The sequence below is a fragment of the Corvus kubaryi genome, unplaced genomic scaffold (assembly GCF_017639235.1).
Source record: "Corvus kubaryi isolate FWS band 111438036 unplaced genomic scaffold, C.kubaryi_AGA036_p1.0 37284, whole genome shotgun sequence".
Lineage (NCBI taxonomy): Eukaryota > Metazoa > Chordata > Aves > Passeriformes > Corvidae > Corvus > Corvus kubaryi.
In genome coordinates, this window is record NW_024581088.1 from 801,734 (window position 1) to 818,269 (window position 16,536).

General features: G+C 53.6%; 3 protein-coding genes across 3 annotated transcripts in view; 1 reads left to right on the forward strand and 2 right to left on the reverse strand.

Moving 5' to 3' along the window:
• The window catches only part of CCDC183 (coiled-coil domain containing 183), a 3,907-nt gene extending 38 nt beyond the window's left edge, over positions 1–3,869 (reverse strand). Inside the window, exons 1-10 of the mRNA XM_042026579.1 lie at positions 3,785–3,869; positions 3,583–3,704; positions 3,382–3,453; positions 2,521–2,688; positions 2,288–2,392; positions 2,013–2,120; positions 1,310–1,438; positions 847–904; positions 664–764; positions 233–412 (exon numbers count right to left, since the gene is read on the reverse strand). Coding sequence (XP_041882513.1) covers positions 233–412; positions 664–764; positions 847–904; positions 1,310–1,438; positions 2,013–2,120; positions 2,288–2,392; positions 2,521–2,688; positions 3,382–3,453; positions 3,583–3,704; positions 3,785–3,869 — 1,128 coding nt within the window. The remainder of the gene's footprint in view (positions 1–232; positions 413–663; positions 765–846; positions 905–1,309; positions 1,439–2,012; positions 2,121–2,287; positions 2,393–2,520; positions 2,689–3,381; positions 3,454–3,582; positions 3,705–3,784) is intronic.
• A 468-nt stretch (positions 3,870–4,337) lies between these two features.
• Positions 4,338–10,507, reverse strand: SBDS (SBDS ribosome maturation factor). Its single transcript, XM_042025864.1, has 5 exons — positions 10,335–10,507; positions 9,516–9,645; positions 8,079–8,279; positions 7,353–7,517; positions 4,338–6,721 (listed from the first exon to the last, which is right to left on the reverse strand). Exons 1-5 carry the CDS (start codon positions 10,460–10,462, stop codon positions 6,593–6,595), a joined length of 753 nt encoding a protein of 250 aa, XP_041881798.1. The 5' UTR covers positions 10,463–10,507; the 3' UTR covers positions 4,338–6,592.
• A 1,344-nt stretch (positions 10,508–11,851) lies between these two features.
• The window catches only part of LOC121663842 (S-adenosyl-L-methionine-dependent tRNA 4-demethylwyosine synthase TYW1-like), a 79,084-nt gene continuing 74,399 nt past the window's right edge, over positions 11,852–16,536 (forward strand). The window contains 6 exon segments of the mRNA XM_042026580.1: positions 11,852–11,978; positions 12,108–12,274; positions 12,889–13,029; positions 13,567–13,668; positions 14,522–14,716; positions 16,059–16,340. Of these exon segments, the coding sequence (XP_041882514.1) occupies positions 12,140–12,274; positions 12,889–13,029; positions 13,567–13,668; positions 14,522–14,716; positions 16,059–16,340 (855 nt within the window). The 5' untranslated portion in view covers positions 11,852–11,978; positions 12,108–12,139.

The window sequence follows — 16,536 nt, forward strand, 5'->3', positions numbered from 1 at the left end:
CCCCCCACCCCCAGCTGCAGCCCAGCTCCATGCTGCTGGCAGCACTTCCTGTGCCAGGCAAGGAGAAGGGGAGCTCTGGGACCCCAGGGGAAGCTTTGGGTGCTCTGCCAGCACCAGAGCCGGGAGCTCGAGACCCTCCCAGTGCGTGAGGGGAGGGTGGCTGCAGTGGGACAGAGGTCAGGGTGCCTCCTGGGACATGTCCCCCCAAGGGTGGTGGCCTGGTTGGCACAACTGTGCGAGGCCAGCAGCACCTGATGGTGCTGATGGGCTGGTTGAACTTCAGTTTAGCCTGCTTCAGCTCCAGCTCCTGCAGCGTCTTCTTCAGCACCTTCTTCCTCTCCTTGCACTCATCGATGTGCTGCTGCAGGCTCTCCAGGGACTTCTTCTGGGCCTGGATGCTGCTGGGGATGTCCTGGCCAGGGGAGACACAAGGACTGAGCCCGGGGTGCTCCTGTTGAGAGCAGGGCCTCGGGGAGGCCACAGCACCACGGAGCTCTGCAGCGTCCGGTCATGCAGAGGGGCAGCTCCGTGCCTGCCTGCAAAGAGGGGCTTTGAGGGGCTCCAGGGAGAGGAGAGCAGACAACCCCACAGTGAAACGGGGGGAGCAGAGGGGCCGCAGCTCCCCAGCGCCCCAGGTTCCACCAGGGCTGGTTTTGCCATTACCCAGAGGCAGGAGCACTGCAGGGCACTCTTCGCCTTCTCCATCTTGTCAGTCACAAAGGCCTCGCGCTCCCTCTTAGCCACGGCGGCCTCCGCCTCAGCACCTGGGGTGGCAGGGAAGGAGCGGGGCAGGATGCCCATGGCCGCGCCCACGTCCCCCCGCCCTGCCCCCTGCCAGGCACTCACCCACCGCCGTTTCTGAGGAGCTCAGCTCGTGCTCTGCGGAGAGCATGGACACGGCTTGCTGCAAGGACACTCACTGTCACCCCGGGGCTCAGCGCTGCAGGCTGCCCCCTGCCCCGGCCTGCCTGCCCCACAGCCCATCCCTGCCTGCCCCACAGCCCCTGCCCTGCCTGCCCCACAGCCCATCCCTGCCTGCCCCACACCCCCTGCCCTGCCTGCCCCACACCTCCATCCCTGCCTGCCCCACATCCCCATCCCTGCCTGCCCCACACCTCCATCCCTGCCTGCCCCACATCCCCATCCCTGCCTGCCCCACACCACCATCCCAGCCTGCCCCACATCCCCCACCCCGCCCGCCCCCCATCCCCATCCCTGCCTGCCCCACATCCCCTGCCCTGCCTGCCCCACAGTCCATCCCTGCCTGCCCCACATCCCCATCCCTGCCTACCCCACATCCCCAGCTCACCCGCCTCTGCTGCCTCTCGCTCTCCTCCTGTTGCCGGAGGCTCTCGATTTGCATCCTCTGCTCAGCCAGGGACTGGTCCCTGAGCTGCTTCTCCACACGGACCTGGGGTCCTGCCTCGGCCATGAGTTTCTGGAGCATAACAGAGAAGGGAGAAGTTGCTGCCAGAGCCAGCTGGAGCTTTTTACAGATTGGTTATTAGGTTTAAGTATTGGTTTAGATTGAGATATGGAAGAAATCCTTCCCTGGGAGGGTGGGCAGGCCCTGGCACAGGGTGCCCAGAGCAGCTGGGGCTGCCCCTGGATCCCTGGCAGTGTCCAAGGCCAGGCTGGACATTGGGGCTTGGAGCAGCCTGGGACAGTGGGAGGTGTCCCTGCCCATGGCAGGGGGGTGGGATGGGATGGGCTTTGAATCTATGATTTGAGCTATGGGATGGCCAGTGTTGGAAATGCCCCCACTCCATGCAAACAGGCTGTGAAGGAAGCTTGGCAAGGCCAGCTGGGTGTGGGACACGCTGCCTTTGCCATGGCTGGTACTTCATACGGGCTGTCGCCAGCCTCAGCGGACAAGAGGGAGACCTGGGAGGACCTATGGAGGCCTCTGGGTGCTCAGCTCTGTCTTTTGCTCCTTGCTGAAGGCTCTCAGGCCCAGGTACATGGTGCTGTCTGTGGGTGCTGGAGGGTGGGAAGGGCCCCAGTTATCTCACCCTGAGGACATCGTTGGCTTTGAGGTTGCTCCGGGCCGTGAGCTCATCGTGGTACATCACAGTCATCCCACACAGGAGGTCCAGGTACTGAGGCAGGTACACCAGCTCCTGCACACAGGAGCCACCACAGGTCACCCTCCGAGCCCCGGGGTCCCCATGCTGTGACAGGGCATGGAGGGGACCAGCAGGGTGTCCCCCGGGACACAGCCCCTCGGGCACCTCGTGCCTTTGCAGGGGGAGCAGGTGAGACAATGGCACGGTGAGGAGGAGCTCACCCTCCTCAGGTTTTCCTGCAGCTTCAGGTACAGGTTGGTCACGATCTGTCCACTGTGAATTTTCATGACCATCTTCTCGATGTCATTGCCCAGCTGGCGAATGGTCTGGGGCAGACACGGGGGGAGAGACATGAAATGACTCCGTGTGCCATGCCCAGTGCCCAGCTGGGGGTGCAGGGGCTGGATTAAAGCCCCCCGTGGGTGTTGGCACACCAGGAAGGGCTCCTGGGTACCTGCAGCTGTGGCTCTTGCCACTTGGGATCCGTCTCGGCATCCTGCAGCTCCTGCAGGTGCCTCTGGCGCTCGTCCCTGGCTTGGCTCCACTGCTTCAGCTGGTGCAGCAGCATGTCACACACCTTCACCTGGTCATGGATTTTGGCCTCGATCTTCTTTTGGACCGCCTGGATGGGCATGAGAGCATTTCCCAGGCTGGATGCTGCAGGAGAAGGGGGTGCTGCCCGGAAAACTCCCCCCAGGGTAGAGCTGGGGACACTGGGGCGCTGCTCTAGGATGTTGTCACTGGTTTGACAGGATGGGATCTGGGAGAGCTTTGCTCTGGGGGCTGGCTGGGGTGAGGCAGAGGTGGGCAACTGCTGATGGCAGGGCTGGGCATAACACAGACCAGGACTGGGGATCAATAAATCGATCAGGGCCCAGATGGGGATGTTGTCAGAGAGCAGCGGCACCGCTCTGTCCCTGCAAGAGGCCCCTGGGCAAAGGCAGCTCCATGGGGACAGCTCCTCAGTCTCCACGGGTTTATAAGCAGGGCACAACCTTGGGACAGGCAGTGAAGGGCAGGGACAGCCTCTCTCTGCCAGGGATGCAACTGGACCCTGCAGGAACCTGGGCAGTGCCAGGGACACAGAGGGTGGCACAGCCAGGAGGTCTGCTGGGACAAAGGGTCTGCATGGATGGGTCCCATGGTGGAAAGGGACCCACGGGACCAGATGTGAACACCCTGTGTCTCTCCACAGCAGCCCCATGGGGCTGTCCTGGTGCTGGCACCATGTCCCTCTGCCATGCACTGTTCTTCCCAGTGTCTCCAGAGCCCCAGCCCCCTGCGAGCAGCCCCTGCCCCCAGCCCCTGCCATTACCTCCACACTCTGAGTGGCTGGAATGAGCTCCTGGCCCTCTCCAAAAGCATCCTTAATGGGGAGTTTGTTGTACTGTGGGCAGGGGAGGGACAAGGAAAGGGTCACTGTCAGCCTGGCAATGACACATCCTTTTGCTGGCCCGTGCTCCCAGCTCCTGGGGAAGCACCAGGCAGGGATGCAGCAGGAGGGATCTGCTGGTACCTTCAGGACAAAATCCAGGATACTGGAATCCTCCTGCAAGGCCGCCTGCAGGCTGGGGAGCAGCTCCCTGTTCTGCCGGAGCTTCTCCTCGCAGGACTGAGCGAAAATCTTGCCGCCTTGCTCTGGGGGACATCAGGGAGCCCATGGCACCGTGGGACGAGGGGGCCGTGCCCGCCCTGCCCCGAGCAGCCCGAGGCCGCACCTTGCAGGGCCACAAGGACACGCAGCTCCTGGCTGCGCTGGCTCAGGTCGGCCTTGGGGCCCTGCGTGCTGCCGGGGGCCCCCATCCCTTGGCCACTGTTGGCAGCCCCCTGTGGGACAGACACCGAGGCCCTGCTGCCCTGCAGAGGTGTTGGGACCAGAGGGTTCCAGGCGGAACTGTCACCGTGGCACTGCCAACCGCCACACGGCTCCTGCTCAGCCACTGCCCAGCCCCCTCCTCGATGCTTCTGCAGGGAACAGCTTCATTAATAACGGATTAACGAGCTCTTGGAGGGGGGCAGAGAAGCATTCCAGTTTTGTCTTCCATCGCCGTGGCAGTGGCAGCTGTCAGGGACCATTCTGAGCCCCACCAGGAACAGGAGGACAATCTCAGGGAAAACACATGTGCATGTGCACCCAAACACAGCAGCGGTGCTCTCCTAGAAATTGCCAGCTTATTTGAATGCCCACCTATTTGGAAATTCCAGTTAATTAGCCAGGAAGTGGTTGTGCAGGGTGTTACACTCTCGTTGGAATGGGCAAACACAAGCCAGTTACCAATCCTGAGCTTTATTCTGATGCTCACTGTACATTCTTGCTGAACTACAAACATGACAAGAAATGCCAGCATGTACATTTATTTGTCCATAAATAAACCCAAGCTTCCTCTACCAGAGAAAATCCTTAATGTTTGGATTTGCAGAAAAGCCTTTACAAAGAAATTGCCTTCCTAGCACCAAGCTCATCAATCAGCTTAGCGTAAGGTTCTGTAACTCCAGATCTTTAACCTGCTGCCATCCCGTTGTGCTTAAGGTGTTAAACACAGCAAACCAAGAAATTAAAGAATTGTGAAATCAGGTATTAGTGACACAGCATCCTCTGGGGCTCTTGCTCAGCGTCTCATCTGCATATTGATGAATTGCATGTTAGCACTAATTGCCAGTGATGAGCTAAGTATCTGCATGATCATCCTCAGTGCTTCCCAAGGCGTGCCTGGAGAGAGGAGCACGTGGAGGCAGCAGCCCAGGGTGGTGCCTGTGCACACAGAGCTCTCCACGCTGAGCTGTGTCCGCATGGCAGCTTCACTCATTACACCCCTGCATTTCCTAGGCAGCATTTCAACCCTCGGGAACAAACAAAAGCATCTTTAAATGGCCAGTGGCTCAAGAATCTCAGTTTCACCTGCCCTCAGCAAAACTCAGGCTCTAGAGAGGCGGATCCTCCCAAAATACTGCTGAAGGAATTGATCCTGGCCTTGCACAAGTGCACACAAATTGGCTGCTGCAGAAATCCACTCCCAATGGGCAGCCTTGGACTGAGGATCCAGCCCTGCAGCCACCTCACATGCCAAACCTCCCCTCCTCCAGCTGATTGCTACACTCCCTGATGAAATTCCAGAAAATTCACAGTGAGTCAAAGGCACAGAGGAAAGGTCAGGACTACAAACCCAGCTCTGTTTAATTGTCACATGAGGGGGGAGTCTCTGGAAGGCAACAGCAACCAAAGAGCACCGCGCTCACCTGGGACAGATCCCATCCCTGGCTGGTCCACAGCTCCTCACCTGCTGCCTGCTATCTGCATGGAAACAGGAATGTCATATTAAAGGCTCCTCAAACTCCTGCTGATTTAGTTTTTAGTCACTGAACCAGATCTGCTTTGCCTGGTGCTTTGTATTTTTAGTATCTCCTTCCCCCGTTGTTGTCCTCTCTTCCCCTTTTCTTTGAAATACCCCGGTTCAACTTCAAATCATTTGTTTAACACAGCTGCAGCAAGATTCAACAGAATTAGCAAGAACTGTATCCCATGCCTCAGGAGCTGGCTGGAAATTCTGTGCATGGATTAGAGAGCAGCAAAAAAAGGACAGAGGATAAAGGACAGCTGCCAGAATTGTTCTGGTGCACTAAAAAGCGAAGGGGCACACACAAACAATTCCTGCTGGGCATTACTGTCCAACAAAAGCCTGTCTGGCTCCATGGCCAGAGGCCACCACTGCCTGTTTGAGATTCATTTTATCACGTGAAAGCAGCAGCTCCCAAGTACAGGCTACTCCCTCAGCCTACAAAAGCATTGCCACAGTCAGGGATATCTCCCCTACTATTAACAAAAATAAGTTTCTTATTTCTTTCTGTATCTATAATATATAAATAGATGATCATTTGCTTTTATTAATGTAGCTAAATATATTCTACAAATAAGTTATTTGGAGAACATCATCTCTAAGTCAGCAAGTGCTGTTATAGCCAGTGAAGGAATTCCTTATAAATGGTCCTTTGAAGTACTTTAATTATCAAGCAGCCAATTACGGAAGCCTAAGTCAGTTTTCACGCTGCCAAGAGACTGATTTTCAGACATGATCCACGCTTTGCATCTGTTCAGAAGTGAAAATGCAGCTCTCTTAAGGTCCCTCTCCTCACACACAAAGCCACTGCCCAGTGACCAGTGCAATCTCCCACTCAACACTGACAACCTGAAGGTACAAACAATTGGCACCAAATCACTCAAACACTCTTCAACAGCAACCCTGGAACTAAAGCAAAGCCAGAGTAACCTCCTACCACACCCTAACTCAGTCCTTATTAGTGCAACTCTGACACAAAATCTTCTTACAGGCAAAGACATCTGTAAACCAAGCAAGTGTAAAATGATAAAAAAACCCAACCCACACTGCACGGAAAAATCCCAAAGGATTAGTGTCAGAAAATATTTGGCAGCAAGAGATTGGAAAAAACCATGAAGGCCTAACAGAAGAGTGGCTACACCAGTCACTGTGGCGAGGTTGTCGAAGCAGATCTGCTACAGGAAGGTTTTGTTATTCAAGCTTTTCATCCCCTTCCTCCACATCCTTCAGACTGAGCACTTCCAGGGATCCTTTCCCTTTTGTCTCACTGCGGATCAGCTCGTCGATCTCCCTGAAGCAGCCTGGGTCAATAAGGCACACCTGGAATGTTCCACATTTCATCAGTCAGCCAAGAATGCTCGAATTTCACCAGCCCCTACCCAAGGCCTAACATCCACTGCTGTTAAAACAACCCTGGTTAGTTATGAGAAGGACTCTGCAGAGCTGACAGGCACTATCTGGCAGCAACCTTTCCACAGAAGCTCTAGAGTTCCAGTTCCCCATGCTGGACATGGCTTTTGCCAGCTGGGATTGCTGGATTCTAATCTGTTCTCATGAAGATTTTAATACCAATTTTTGCTTTACCACACACAGATTTTTAAAGAAAAATAATTAACCACTCTCAAAATCCAGACCCAAGCCACCAAATTAATAACAGTAACATTTCACATATGAGAGAAACTTATCAGTGTTGCAGGATCATCACTGCTAAGAGGAATTGCACTGTGCACTCCACACCTTGGAGCAGCAGGCTCTGGATACCAACGGCTGCTTCCAGCTCACATTACCTGAACTGTGTGAAATTAAAAAATTCCAACTGCAGCTCTGATTCAGGATCTCTGGTAAACCTGCAGTTTATCTTAACAACTTCTATCTATGAATTCATCTCCTAGTAAAACACACAGGTGTAGCTCAAACCAAACCTGAAACCCAGGGACTGCTTTTTGCTTACAATTTCCAGCTGTTCCTGGAAGTCTTCGCTCTCAATAACTTTAATCAGTGGCTTGAGTTTCTCTTTCAGCTTCTTGCCCTCCTTTGCTGGCAGGATAAACCTCAGCCTCATGTGAGCACGTTCAATCTGCATGGTCTCCTTCAGCTGCCTGATCACTTCCAGGGCCTGTTGGACAAGAAAAAGAGCACTTACACACCTGCTCAAAAACCAGCACCCACATCCAAATCCCGAACCTTTTCCCCAGCTTCAGAGCCATCTCTCAGTGCTGGTCACTGCCACTCTGTTGCAGGGAGGCTGCTATCATGCTCTTTTGACAGATTAACAAGAAAAGACAGAGTTCTTGTTGTTTGTGATCACTTTGAACACTTAAAAACTGTCTGAAATAACGTTAAATAATTATACTGCAAAACATCACAAACCCACGTGGCTCAGATGCAAGCCTGATATACCACCTCAATTAGCATAAGTAATAAACCTTTTATTTCCGTCCTAGGTGTATCACTGTTGGATTTTTTTATTTCTTTCTCCCTTCCCTGAATTCCTAGCAAACAAATTGCCCGAGTTTCAGGAGCTGCATCTCTCAGGCACTCAGCTGCCAGATGGCTGAGTAATCCCTCTGCGGGCCTCAGATCCCGGGGCTTTGCTGATCCCTCTGTGACTGAGACCTGAGCAATTCCCCCGGGTGATACCACCTGGGAGCAGGAGCTGATCCTGCAGGAAACTCACCTGCTGCTTGGTGCTCTTGGTGGGTTTGACCGAGTAGTGGATGTCCTTCATGGCCCTTTCGATGAGGATCACTGTGTAGGGCCGCTTTGTCTCGGGGTTCACGCACTTGTCAGCCACGATGGTGGCGATGTCTCTGAACATCTGCTCCAGCTGCGTGTGCCGCTCCTTGTCCGACACCTGCAGCTCCCCTTTGGATAAAATCTGTAAAATAAAGAAATCACTTAATGAACATCATGGGTTTGAAGAGTGGAAAGTCCAGTAACTTTGTTAAATTTGATACCTGCTTGAAAGCTTTGGTTAGACATGAAGTGCAGCAAACAATAACCAAATTAATAATGTGAATCATTACAACAGACAGCACTGGAAAGACTTCAAACAAAAAAGCTCACCACAGAAACACTAAATTGCAGCAAGAGAAGCACAGATTTCACAGAATCACAGAATGTCCTGAGCTGGAAAGGAACCCCAGGGATCATCCAGCGCAGCCCCTGGCCCTGCACAGACACCCCAACAACCCCACCCTGGGCATCCCTGGCAGCGCTGTCCAAACACTCCTGGAGCTCTGGCAGCCTCGGGGCCGTGCCCATTCCCTGGGGAGCCTGGGCAGTGCCCAGCACCCTCTGGGGGAAGAACCTTTCCCTGATCTCCAGCCTGACCCTCCCTGACACAGCTCCAGTCCCCTGGGTCCTGTCCCTGTCACAGGGAGCAGAGATTGGAGCAATCTCTCGGGAGGAGCTGCAGCCCCTGATGAGGTCTGACCTCAGTCTCCTCAGGCTGAACCAAGTGCCCTCAGCTGCTCCTCGTGTGGCCCCTCCAGGCCCTTTGCCTTCTTCATAGCTTTCTTTGGACTCTGACAGCTTTAGGTCTTTCTTATATTGAGGCACCCAAAACTGCCCCAGCACTGGAGGTGAGGCTGCCCCAGCCCAGAGCAGAGCAGGACAATCCCCTCCCTGGCCCAGCTGGTGATGCTGGGCCTGGTGCCCCCAGGACAGGGATGTCCCTCCTGGCTGCCAGGACACTGCTGACTCAAGAGATTTACTGAAATCTCATCACCCACAACAAGTCCACAGTTCATATCCCACCAATAAGGACTAAGAAATTAGATCTGTTATTAACACTTAAGTGAGCTCTCCAAAGTAATCAACTGTCCCCTTCCTTTCTCTGCATCCTTAAAAACTTACCTTACGTGAGGAACTCTTCAGTGCTGGCTGTGTCCAGAGACATCAGTACATGCAAGTTGTGTGTTAGGCAGAATTCTTTTCAGTCACATGCATATGCCATATTTAAAACTATAAAACAGAGCTACTGCTCCTTTTTACCCATTTCTTAACAAACAACTCTTTCACCTATAGCAGCATCCTACAAACATCCTTCACTACAAAGCAACCTAACTAAACCTTCTCACATCTTTTACAAAGCCAAGTGTGTGAAACCTACCATCTTACAGATTTCCGTTTGGTCATCTGTCCCAAATGCTTGAACCAGATCTTCCTTCTTTGCCACCTGGCCTTTGGAGACATTGACAAACACTGTGTGTGTCTGCAGTACCTCGTCGAGATCTTTCTCCCTAGAGATTGAGACAAGCGTAGAAAACTTAGAATAATGGTTTGGGTGGGAAGGGCCCTTAAAGCCCATCCAGTGCCACCCCTGCCATGGGCAGGGACACCTCCCACTGTCCCAGGCTGCTCCAGCCCCAATGTCCAGCCTGGCCTTGGGCACTGCCAGGGATCCAGGGGCAGCCCCAGCTGCTCTGGGCACCCTGTGCCAGGGCCTGCCCACCCTCCCAGGGAACAATTCCTTCCCAATATCCCATCTATCCCCGTCCTCTGTCAGTTTGAAACCACCGCTCCTTGTCCTGTCCCTCAATCCCTTGTGCAAAGCCCCTCTCCAGCAAAGCAGCAATGCCAGGAGCACTGCTGTGTTCAGCGAGGACAAACAGCTCCCGCTGCCCGGGCTGAATCAGCACAGCTGGAACCTTCCACCGCCGAGGCGGCCCTGCGCAGGCACGGCCCGGGTGCTGCCGTTCTCGGCCCCGCGCCTCCTCCCGCGGCCAGATCCGGGCACCGCGCACCATCCCCGGCCCCACCGCCGAGTCCCGCACGGTCAGTGCCGACCCCGCACACCACACCGGCCCTTCCCTGTCCCCACACGGGGTCCCTGGGTACGGCCCCCTCACACGCGGACCTCCACACGGGCCCTTCCGCGGGCCCCACGCCGGGCCCGAGCCGCCTCCCCGCCGGCTCCCCGGGCACTCACGCTCCGCTGCGCCAGCCCATGACCTTGTTGCGGTAACAGGCGATCTCGAAGCGCTTCCCGGCGCGCCGTGCCCGCACCACGGCCACGTTGGTGAGGCGGATCTGGTTGGTGGGGGTGAAGATGGACATGGCGGCGGCCGCCCGCTCCGCCCCCGGCCCGGCAGTGAACGGCGGCCGCTCCGCGGCGGGCGGAAGGGGCGGGAGCGGCGCATGGCGGCGTGAGGGGAGCGCCGGGCGGCGGCGCGGTCAGTGCCGGGCGGGAGAGCCGGCCGGGGCCGGGGGGATGGCTGTGGGTGAGGGAGAGAACCGGGGTGGGGGGAACAGAATAACCGTGTCTGTGGGGTAAGAGCTGTAGTAACTGTGTGCGTGGGGGTAACAGCCGTGAGGGGGGTACAATAACCGCGTTTGTGGCATAATAAGTGTGTGTATGGGCTAATAACCGTGAAGGGAGGGTATAATAACCGTGTGTGGGGTGGGTTTTGACTGTGAGAGGGTGCTGTGGAGGGAGATGAGGGTAACGACCAGGGGAGTATTTATTAACCATGAGGGGTATTGGGGTGTAGTAACTCGGAGGGAGGAAAGGAGTGTTTAATAATTGTGAGGGGGGTGGGATAATAACCGTGAGAGGCGGGGGAAGGGGGGTAATAACCGTGAGGGGTCTTTGGGGGAGAGAGGGGCATTAACCGTGAGAGGAGGAAGAACCACGAGGGTGGGGGGGGGGTGTGTGTTTGTGGGGGTGATAACCACAAGGGAGGGTGTGCAGTTGTATACGGGGATAATAGTGAGTGTGTGTGTGTGTTTTGGAGCTAAAATGCTCTTGAATATATATAGCATCTACCGCATTTGAGGAAATTGTGTAGAGGTGAAGGGAATCCCTATAACCGGTGTGGGCAAAACTGGGAACACTGGGCAAGTGCTCTTGGCTCTTCTCTTTTGTGAGTCTCAGTGTTGCTGCTGGAGGGGTGAAGGGCATCCCCTTAAGCCTTTGATCTGGTATCCTAAGTAACAGCCAGCACGAGTTTCCAGCCCCCTGAAATACTTGGATTCTGTGCTCCCGACTGATATCTGCAAAAACAAGATCCAAGCTGCAGATGACAGTAGGAGGGTGTCAGCTGTATTCCCCAGTCAATAAGTATCACAAACCAGCCTTTTTGGAGTGCCTGAATATTCCATATGAAATAGATATTCCCAGACACCACGCAGGTGCACTCCTGGCTGTACCCTGGCATTCTGTGCCCTGAATGTTCTGAACCAACCTGAAATGTCTCAGTTGCTCCAAATCAAACTTCACTTGCATCATGGAATTCTGTGAAAGTGTTTCCAATTGAATCCATGTTTCAGTCTGCCCTTGAAACTCTGTTTGTAATCAGTGTGACATCTAAGCAGGGGTTGTGTTCAGCAGAAAGTTCTGTGCAGGTGATTTCCCCCTTGAACAGAGAGCTGCATTTGTTGGATTTGAGTAAAGCTAGAGGCCAGTACGATCCAGTGGATGTTTCACAAGGACTTTTTTCCTTTCAGGCACTTGGACAGCACAAGTATTTTCTGATTTCCCTTGTAACAGAGCTGCCCTATCAAGGAAAAACCCAGAGTTTCCCTCTGAGGGTATGGAATGTTAGCGTGGAGCTCAGCTGACACACCTGAACAGGTGAAGGCTTCTTGATTCAACTTTAATGTGTTGTCTTTAGCCAAAAGCTGTTTTCTGCAAAGCCTGGGCAATAGCTGATGACGTGAGGCTATGGGTACTGTGTGATTATTTTGTGTATTCACACTGTAGGAATCTGCGACATTCCAGATTTAGACGTCTCGATGGATACGTGGAGCTACTTCCATACTTGCCTGGTGTCCATATGGCTGCACAGATTTTACATCTATTCTGCTGTTGCTTTTGGGATCAGCCTTTGGATTGTTGTTCAGTTCACCACCACCAGAACCAAAAGGAAGGTAACTGAGCCTGTCAGTGCTTTTCTCTGAGAAGACCCCAAAAACCTGGGTGGAAGTGAGTAGTTACTGGGTAAAGGCACCGAGGGTGCTGCAAATCCCAAGTGCAGTTTAGGTATCTGGTTATGCTCCTCAGCCTGGATTGTTTGTGTCTGTGGGTCACTAAATGCCCTCAATGCTCTGACGTTGGGGCAGAGCTCAGCAGGACACTCCTCTCACTGGGAGAATGTGTCCCCCTGGGTTGCTCTGTCACTCCAGATAAGCCCCTCTGCTTGTGCCCTGTGTTTGCACCTTCCCGTTTTCATGATGCTACTGATAGGGTTGGGCTGGTTTTAGGATGGAGGGGATTAGGCCATTCAGGACTTGAAAACCTCCTTGTGCAGGTGGGTGAAGATCTGCTGCAGGAGTTGGGAGGTTCAGCTGCATCCTGGTATCTCCCAGACAAGTGTGTGTCTCCTGGGCTAGGTCAGGAAAACAGGTCCTGGTGTGCTTGGGTGTGAGAGGAACCAAAACGCTTTGACTGTTGCTGAGAGTGGCTCCAGGATTTGAATTTTAAATGCTCTTGGTTTGAAGTCCCTTGGAAAAGGGACTGATGTGACACAGCTCTTGTTTCATAGGGTGAGAAATCCCACAGGAATCCTGCTTCCTCCGAGGGAACAGCAGACAAACTGGGGAATGGATGTGCCCTTCCTCAGCCACAGGAGGTCCATGTTGCTGGAGTGAAGATTTTCTATGGCTCTCAGACTGGCACAGCAAAGGTATCTGTACTTTTATTGCACATCTGTGGAATTGCTTTGAAATGCTGTTGGGATCCAAGAACGTTGCTTGCCTTAGAACACTGCCCTGGCTGCAGATCTGGGGGTTCATCAGCACATTCATTAGCTTGTTACAATCATTGCCCAACGTGCAAGACAAGTGAAAATTAAATAAAAATAACAGTTTTTCTCCTCCCTTTAAGCAAGGCATGCAGTAGAGATTGATTATAAAGCTAAAAGTTCATTCTTGCACTATAATCTTAATTTTCTAGCAGGTCTTCATAGAGAGAAGTGCTGGCTTTGGTGCTTTCTCAAGGAGAAATGTAATTTGTGTGTGTAACGGTGAAGTGATCAGTCATTATAATGTTGTAACTCTCAGCCAGTGTACTCCATTTTTGTTTGAATGTGAGGAATTGCAGTGCCAGTGTCCAGGTCTCCTGTGTCATTACTCTTCCTGGGCTGGGAGAAGTCTTGTGGCTGAGCACAGCAGGGCTTGTGTGGGTTGAAGTAATTGATAACTTCCTATGTTTCTTTGTTCAGAGATTTGCCAAAGCTCTGGCTGAAGCTGTTACTTCCCTTAATTTGCCTGTGGAAGTCATTAACATGGGAGACTATGATCCAGAAGATGGTTTATCAGAGGAGGTGGGTATGGCATAACCATCAGTAAGAAGTACAAGTTTTTCCCGGGGTTGTTGAGGCTGTTTCCCTCTTGTATTTCTGTTCTGTAATCTCCCAAAGCTCTGTGTTGAAAATTGCTTCCCTGTTACATATGCATTTTCGGCCCTCAGCAGAAAATACCTAAATCTTTAAAATTTCCAAGCACCAGTAGGACATTTTGCTGTGACAGTGACTCTGTGTGAGCCAGTTCTGTAACTCAGGGGTGAGCTGGGTGAGAGTGGCTGCACCAGGTACACCTGGGCAGGGTTCAGAACTAGAACAGGAAGGTGGGGATGCTTCTGTAGCCTTCAGAGGCTTTTAAGTTAGAATCTCCTTGTGAGCTCTATTTATGTGGAGTAGTCCTTGATGGGTTTTCCTTCTATGAATATTGATAGTTGCTACTTGAGAGTTTTGATCAACCCTAACAAAAGGTTTTGGTGGGAACTGTGTGCTGGAAATTCCGTAGGGTTTCAGTATGAATTGTCAGCATTTGATACTGCCCCTAACAAGCCCGTAAATGTGAGGTTGAGGAGTTTGAAGTATTTATCCATGGGACACTTTCCTGCTGAAGGAGTCGGGTCAGGAAGCTGCTGGTTGGGCTGGATGTCCAGTTCTGCTCTGCCACTGCATCCCTGTTCAGCTTGACCTCTTTCTGTTAATTTAAGGTGCTGTTGTTCATCACCCTTGGGATTGTCAGCTGCACTGTCCCACCCCAAGAGGAGACAGCCTTGTTTTTTGACTTCTCCCAGCTGCCTGGGTGTTGTAACTCTTTGCTTGAAAAGAAAGTTCTGCAAAATGCAGTGTTTTTTTTTCTCTCCTGTCCTCTGTGTGTGACCAGACAAGCAGCAGGAACATCTGTGTGTTCCTGGTGGCCACCTACACCGAGGGGCAGCCCCCAGAGAGCGCAGCCTGGTTCTGCAAGTGGCTGGAAGAGGCAGCCAATGATTTCCGTGTTGGGAAGAGCTTCCTGCAGGGCCTGAGATACGCCGTGTTTGGGCTGGGAAACTCGGCCTACGTGGATCACTACAACACGGTGAGTGTCCCCCGAGCTCCCTGTGTGCCTTCTGCTCCTCTGAGAGCCTCAGCTGCATGAAATGCTTCAAATCTGAGTGATGCTGGTGTTCTGTGTGGGAATTGCAGCTCTTGTGCTGACTGGGTGAGGGACTGGCTTTAGGGCATGGGCAGAATTCCAGAGCCACTGAGCTTGGGAAAAACCTCCAAGATCATTGAATCCACCCTGTGCCCAATCCCCACCTTGTCCCCAGCTCAGAGCACTCAGTGCCACCTCCAGCCCTTCCTTGGGTACCTCCAGGCACAGGGACTCCAAACCTCCCTGGGCAGCCCCTGCCAAGGCCTGAGCACCCTTTCCATGGGGAAATTCCTGCTGCTGCCCACCCTGAGCCTCCCCTGGCCCAGCCTGAGGCCGTTCCCTCTCCTCCTGTCCCTGTTCCTGGGAGCAGAGCCCGACCCCCCCGGCTGCCCCCTCCTGTCAGGGACTTGTGCAGAGCCACAAGGTCCCCCCTGAGCCTCCTTTGCTCCAGCCTGAGCCCCTTTCCCAGCTCCCTCAGCCACTCCTGGGGCTCCAGCCCCTTCCCAGCTCCGTTCCCTGCCCTGGACATGCTCCAGCCTCTCAATGTCTTTCTTGGAGTGAGAGGTGCAAAACTGTCCCCAGGACTGAGGTGCCTCAGCAGTGCCCAGTGCAGAGGGACAGTCCCTGCCCTGGTCCTGCTGCCGCACCATTGCTGGTACAAACCAGTGCCACTGGCCTTGGCCACACGGGCACTTCAGCTTTGAAGCAGTTGGGTTTTAGATGGGAATGAGTCCTACAGGCACTGGAAGGTGTGGTAACACATTTGGTAAATCCTTACTGAGTTCATTTCCCAGCTTTGAAAGCTTTCTGCAATCACCTGAGGGCACAGCACTGTCAGCTCTTGCTCTTGCTGCCTTTTAAACCTGACTCCTTTTTCTGATGTGGGTTTTAGCTTTATTCCCTGATGGGAGCTGTGACCGTGTCTCTGCCTGGCCATTGGCCTCATCTCACACAAAAATGCCGTCCCTTGTCAGCAGGCTGTGTTGGGGCTGGGGCTGTGTGTTGCACATGTGACCATTCTGACCAGCAGGCGCCACCACCAGAGCCCATCCCTGCGCACAGGGATGGCAGAGGGATTTTCCAACGGAGTCTCAGGGGTGTGGTGGTGTTCAGGCTGCCCTGTGTCTGTGCTGAACCAGCACCTGCGAGGGACTCCCCAGCTCCCTGCCCTGCAGTGCCATGCAGCTCACTGGCTCTAATCCCAGGGCTGATCCTTGCTTTTCTGGTTTTCTGCTTGAACCTGGCCTTGGTTTAATTTCCTTTCCAACCCTTCCTGCTGCCCTAGGTTGGAAGGAGGATGGACAGGTGGCTGTGGATGCTCAGTGCCAGCAGGATCATGACTCGAGCCGAAGGGGACTGCAATGTGGCCCAGAGCAAGCACGGCAGCATCGAGGCTGACTTTGAGGCCTGGAAAGCCAAATTCCTCACTCGGCTCCAGGCGCTCTGCAAAGGGGAGAAAAAGCCCTGCAGTGGGAAGTGCAAGAAGGGGAAGTGCAAATCTTCAGGGAAGCAGAGCAAGGAAAGCTCGGATCATGAACATGGGACTTCGGAACATGAGAATACTGAGGTACAGCCAAAATCCATGAGGTCTTGTTTTATTTGGAGCACTGTTTGACTTCTCCCCTTCCTCCTGCAGTTCAGTGGGCTGCTGTGGGAGCCTGATACATGTTCTGGAGCAGGGGAGAAGAGGGGTGAGAGCCCATGGCAATAACAAGTAGAATGAGCCATCCAGAAGAAGGAACAAAGGATTAGTGATGGATCCA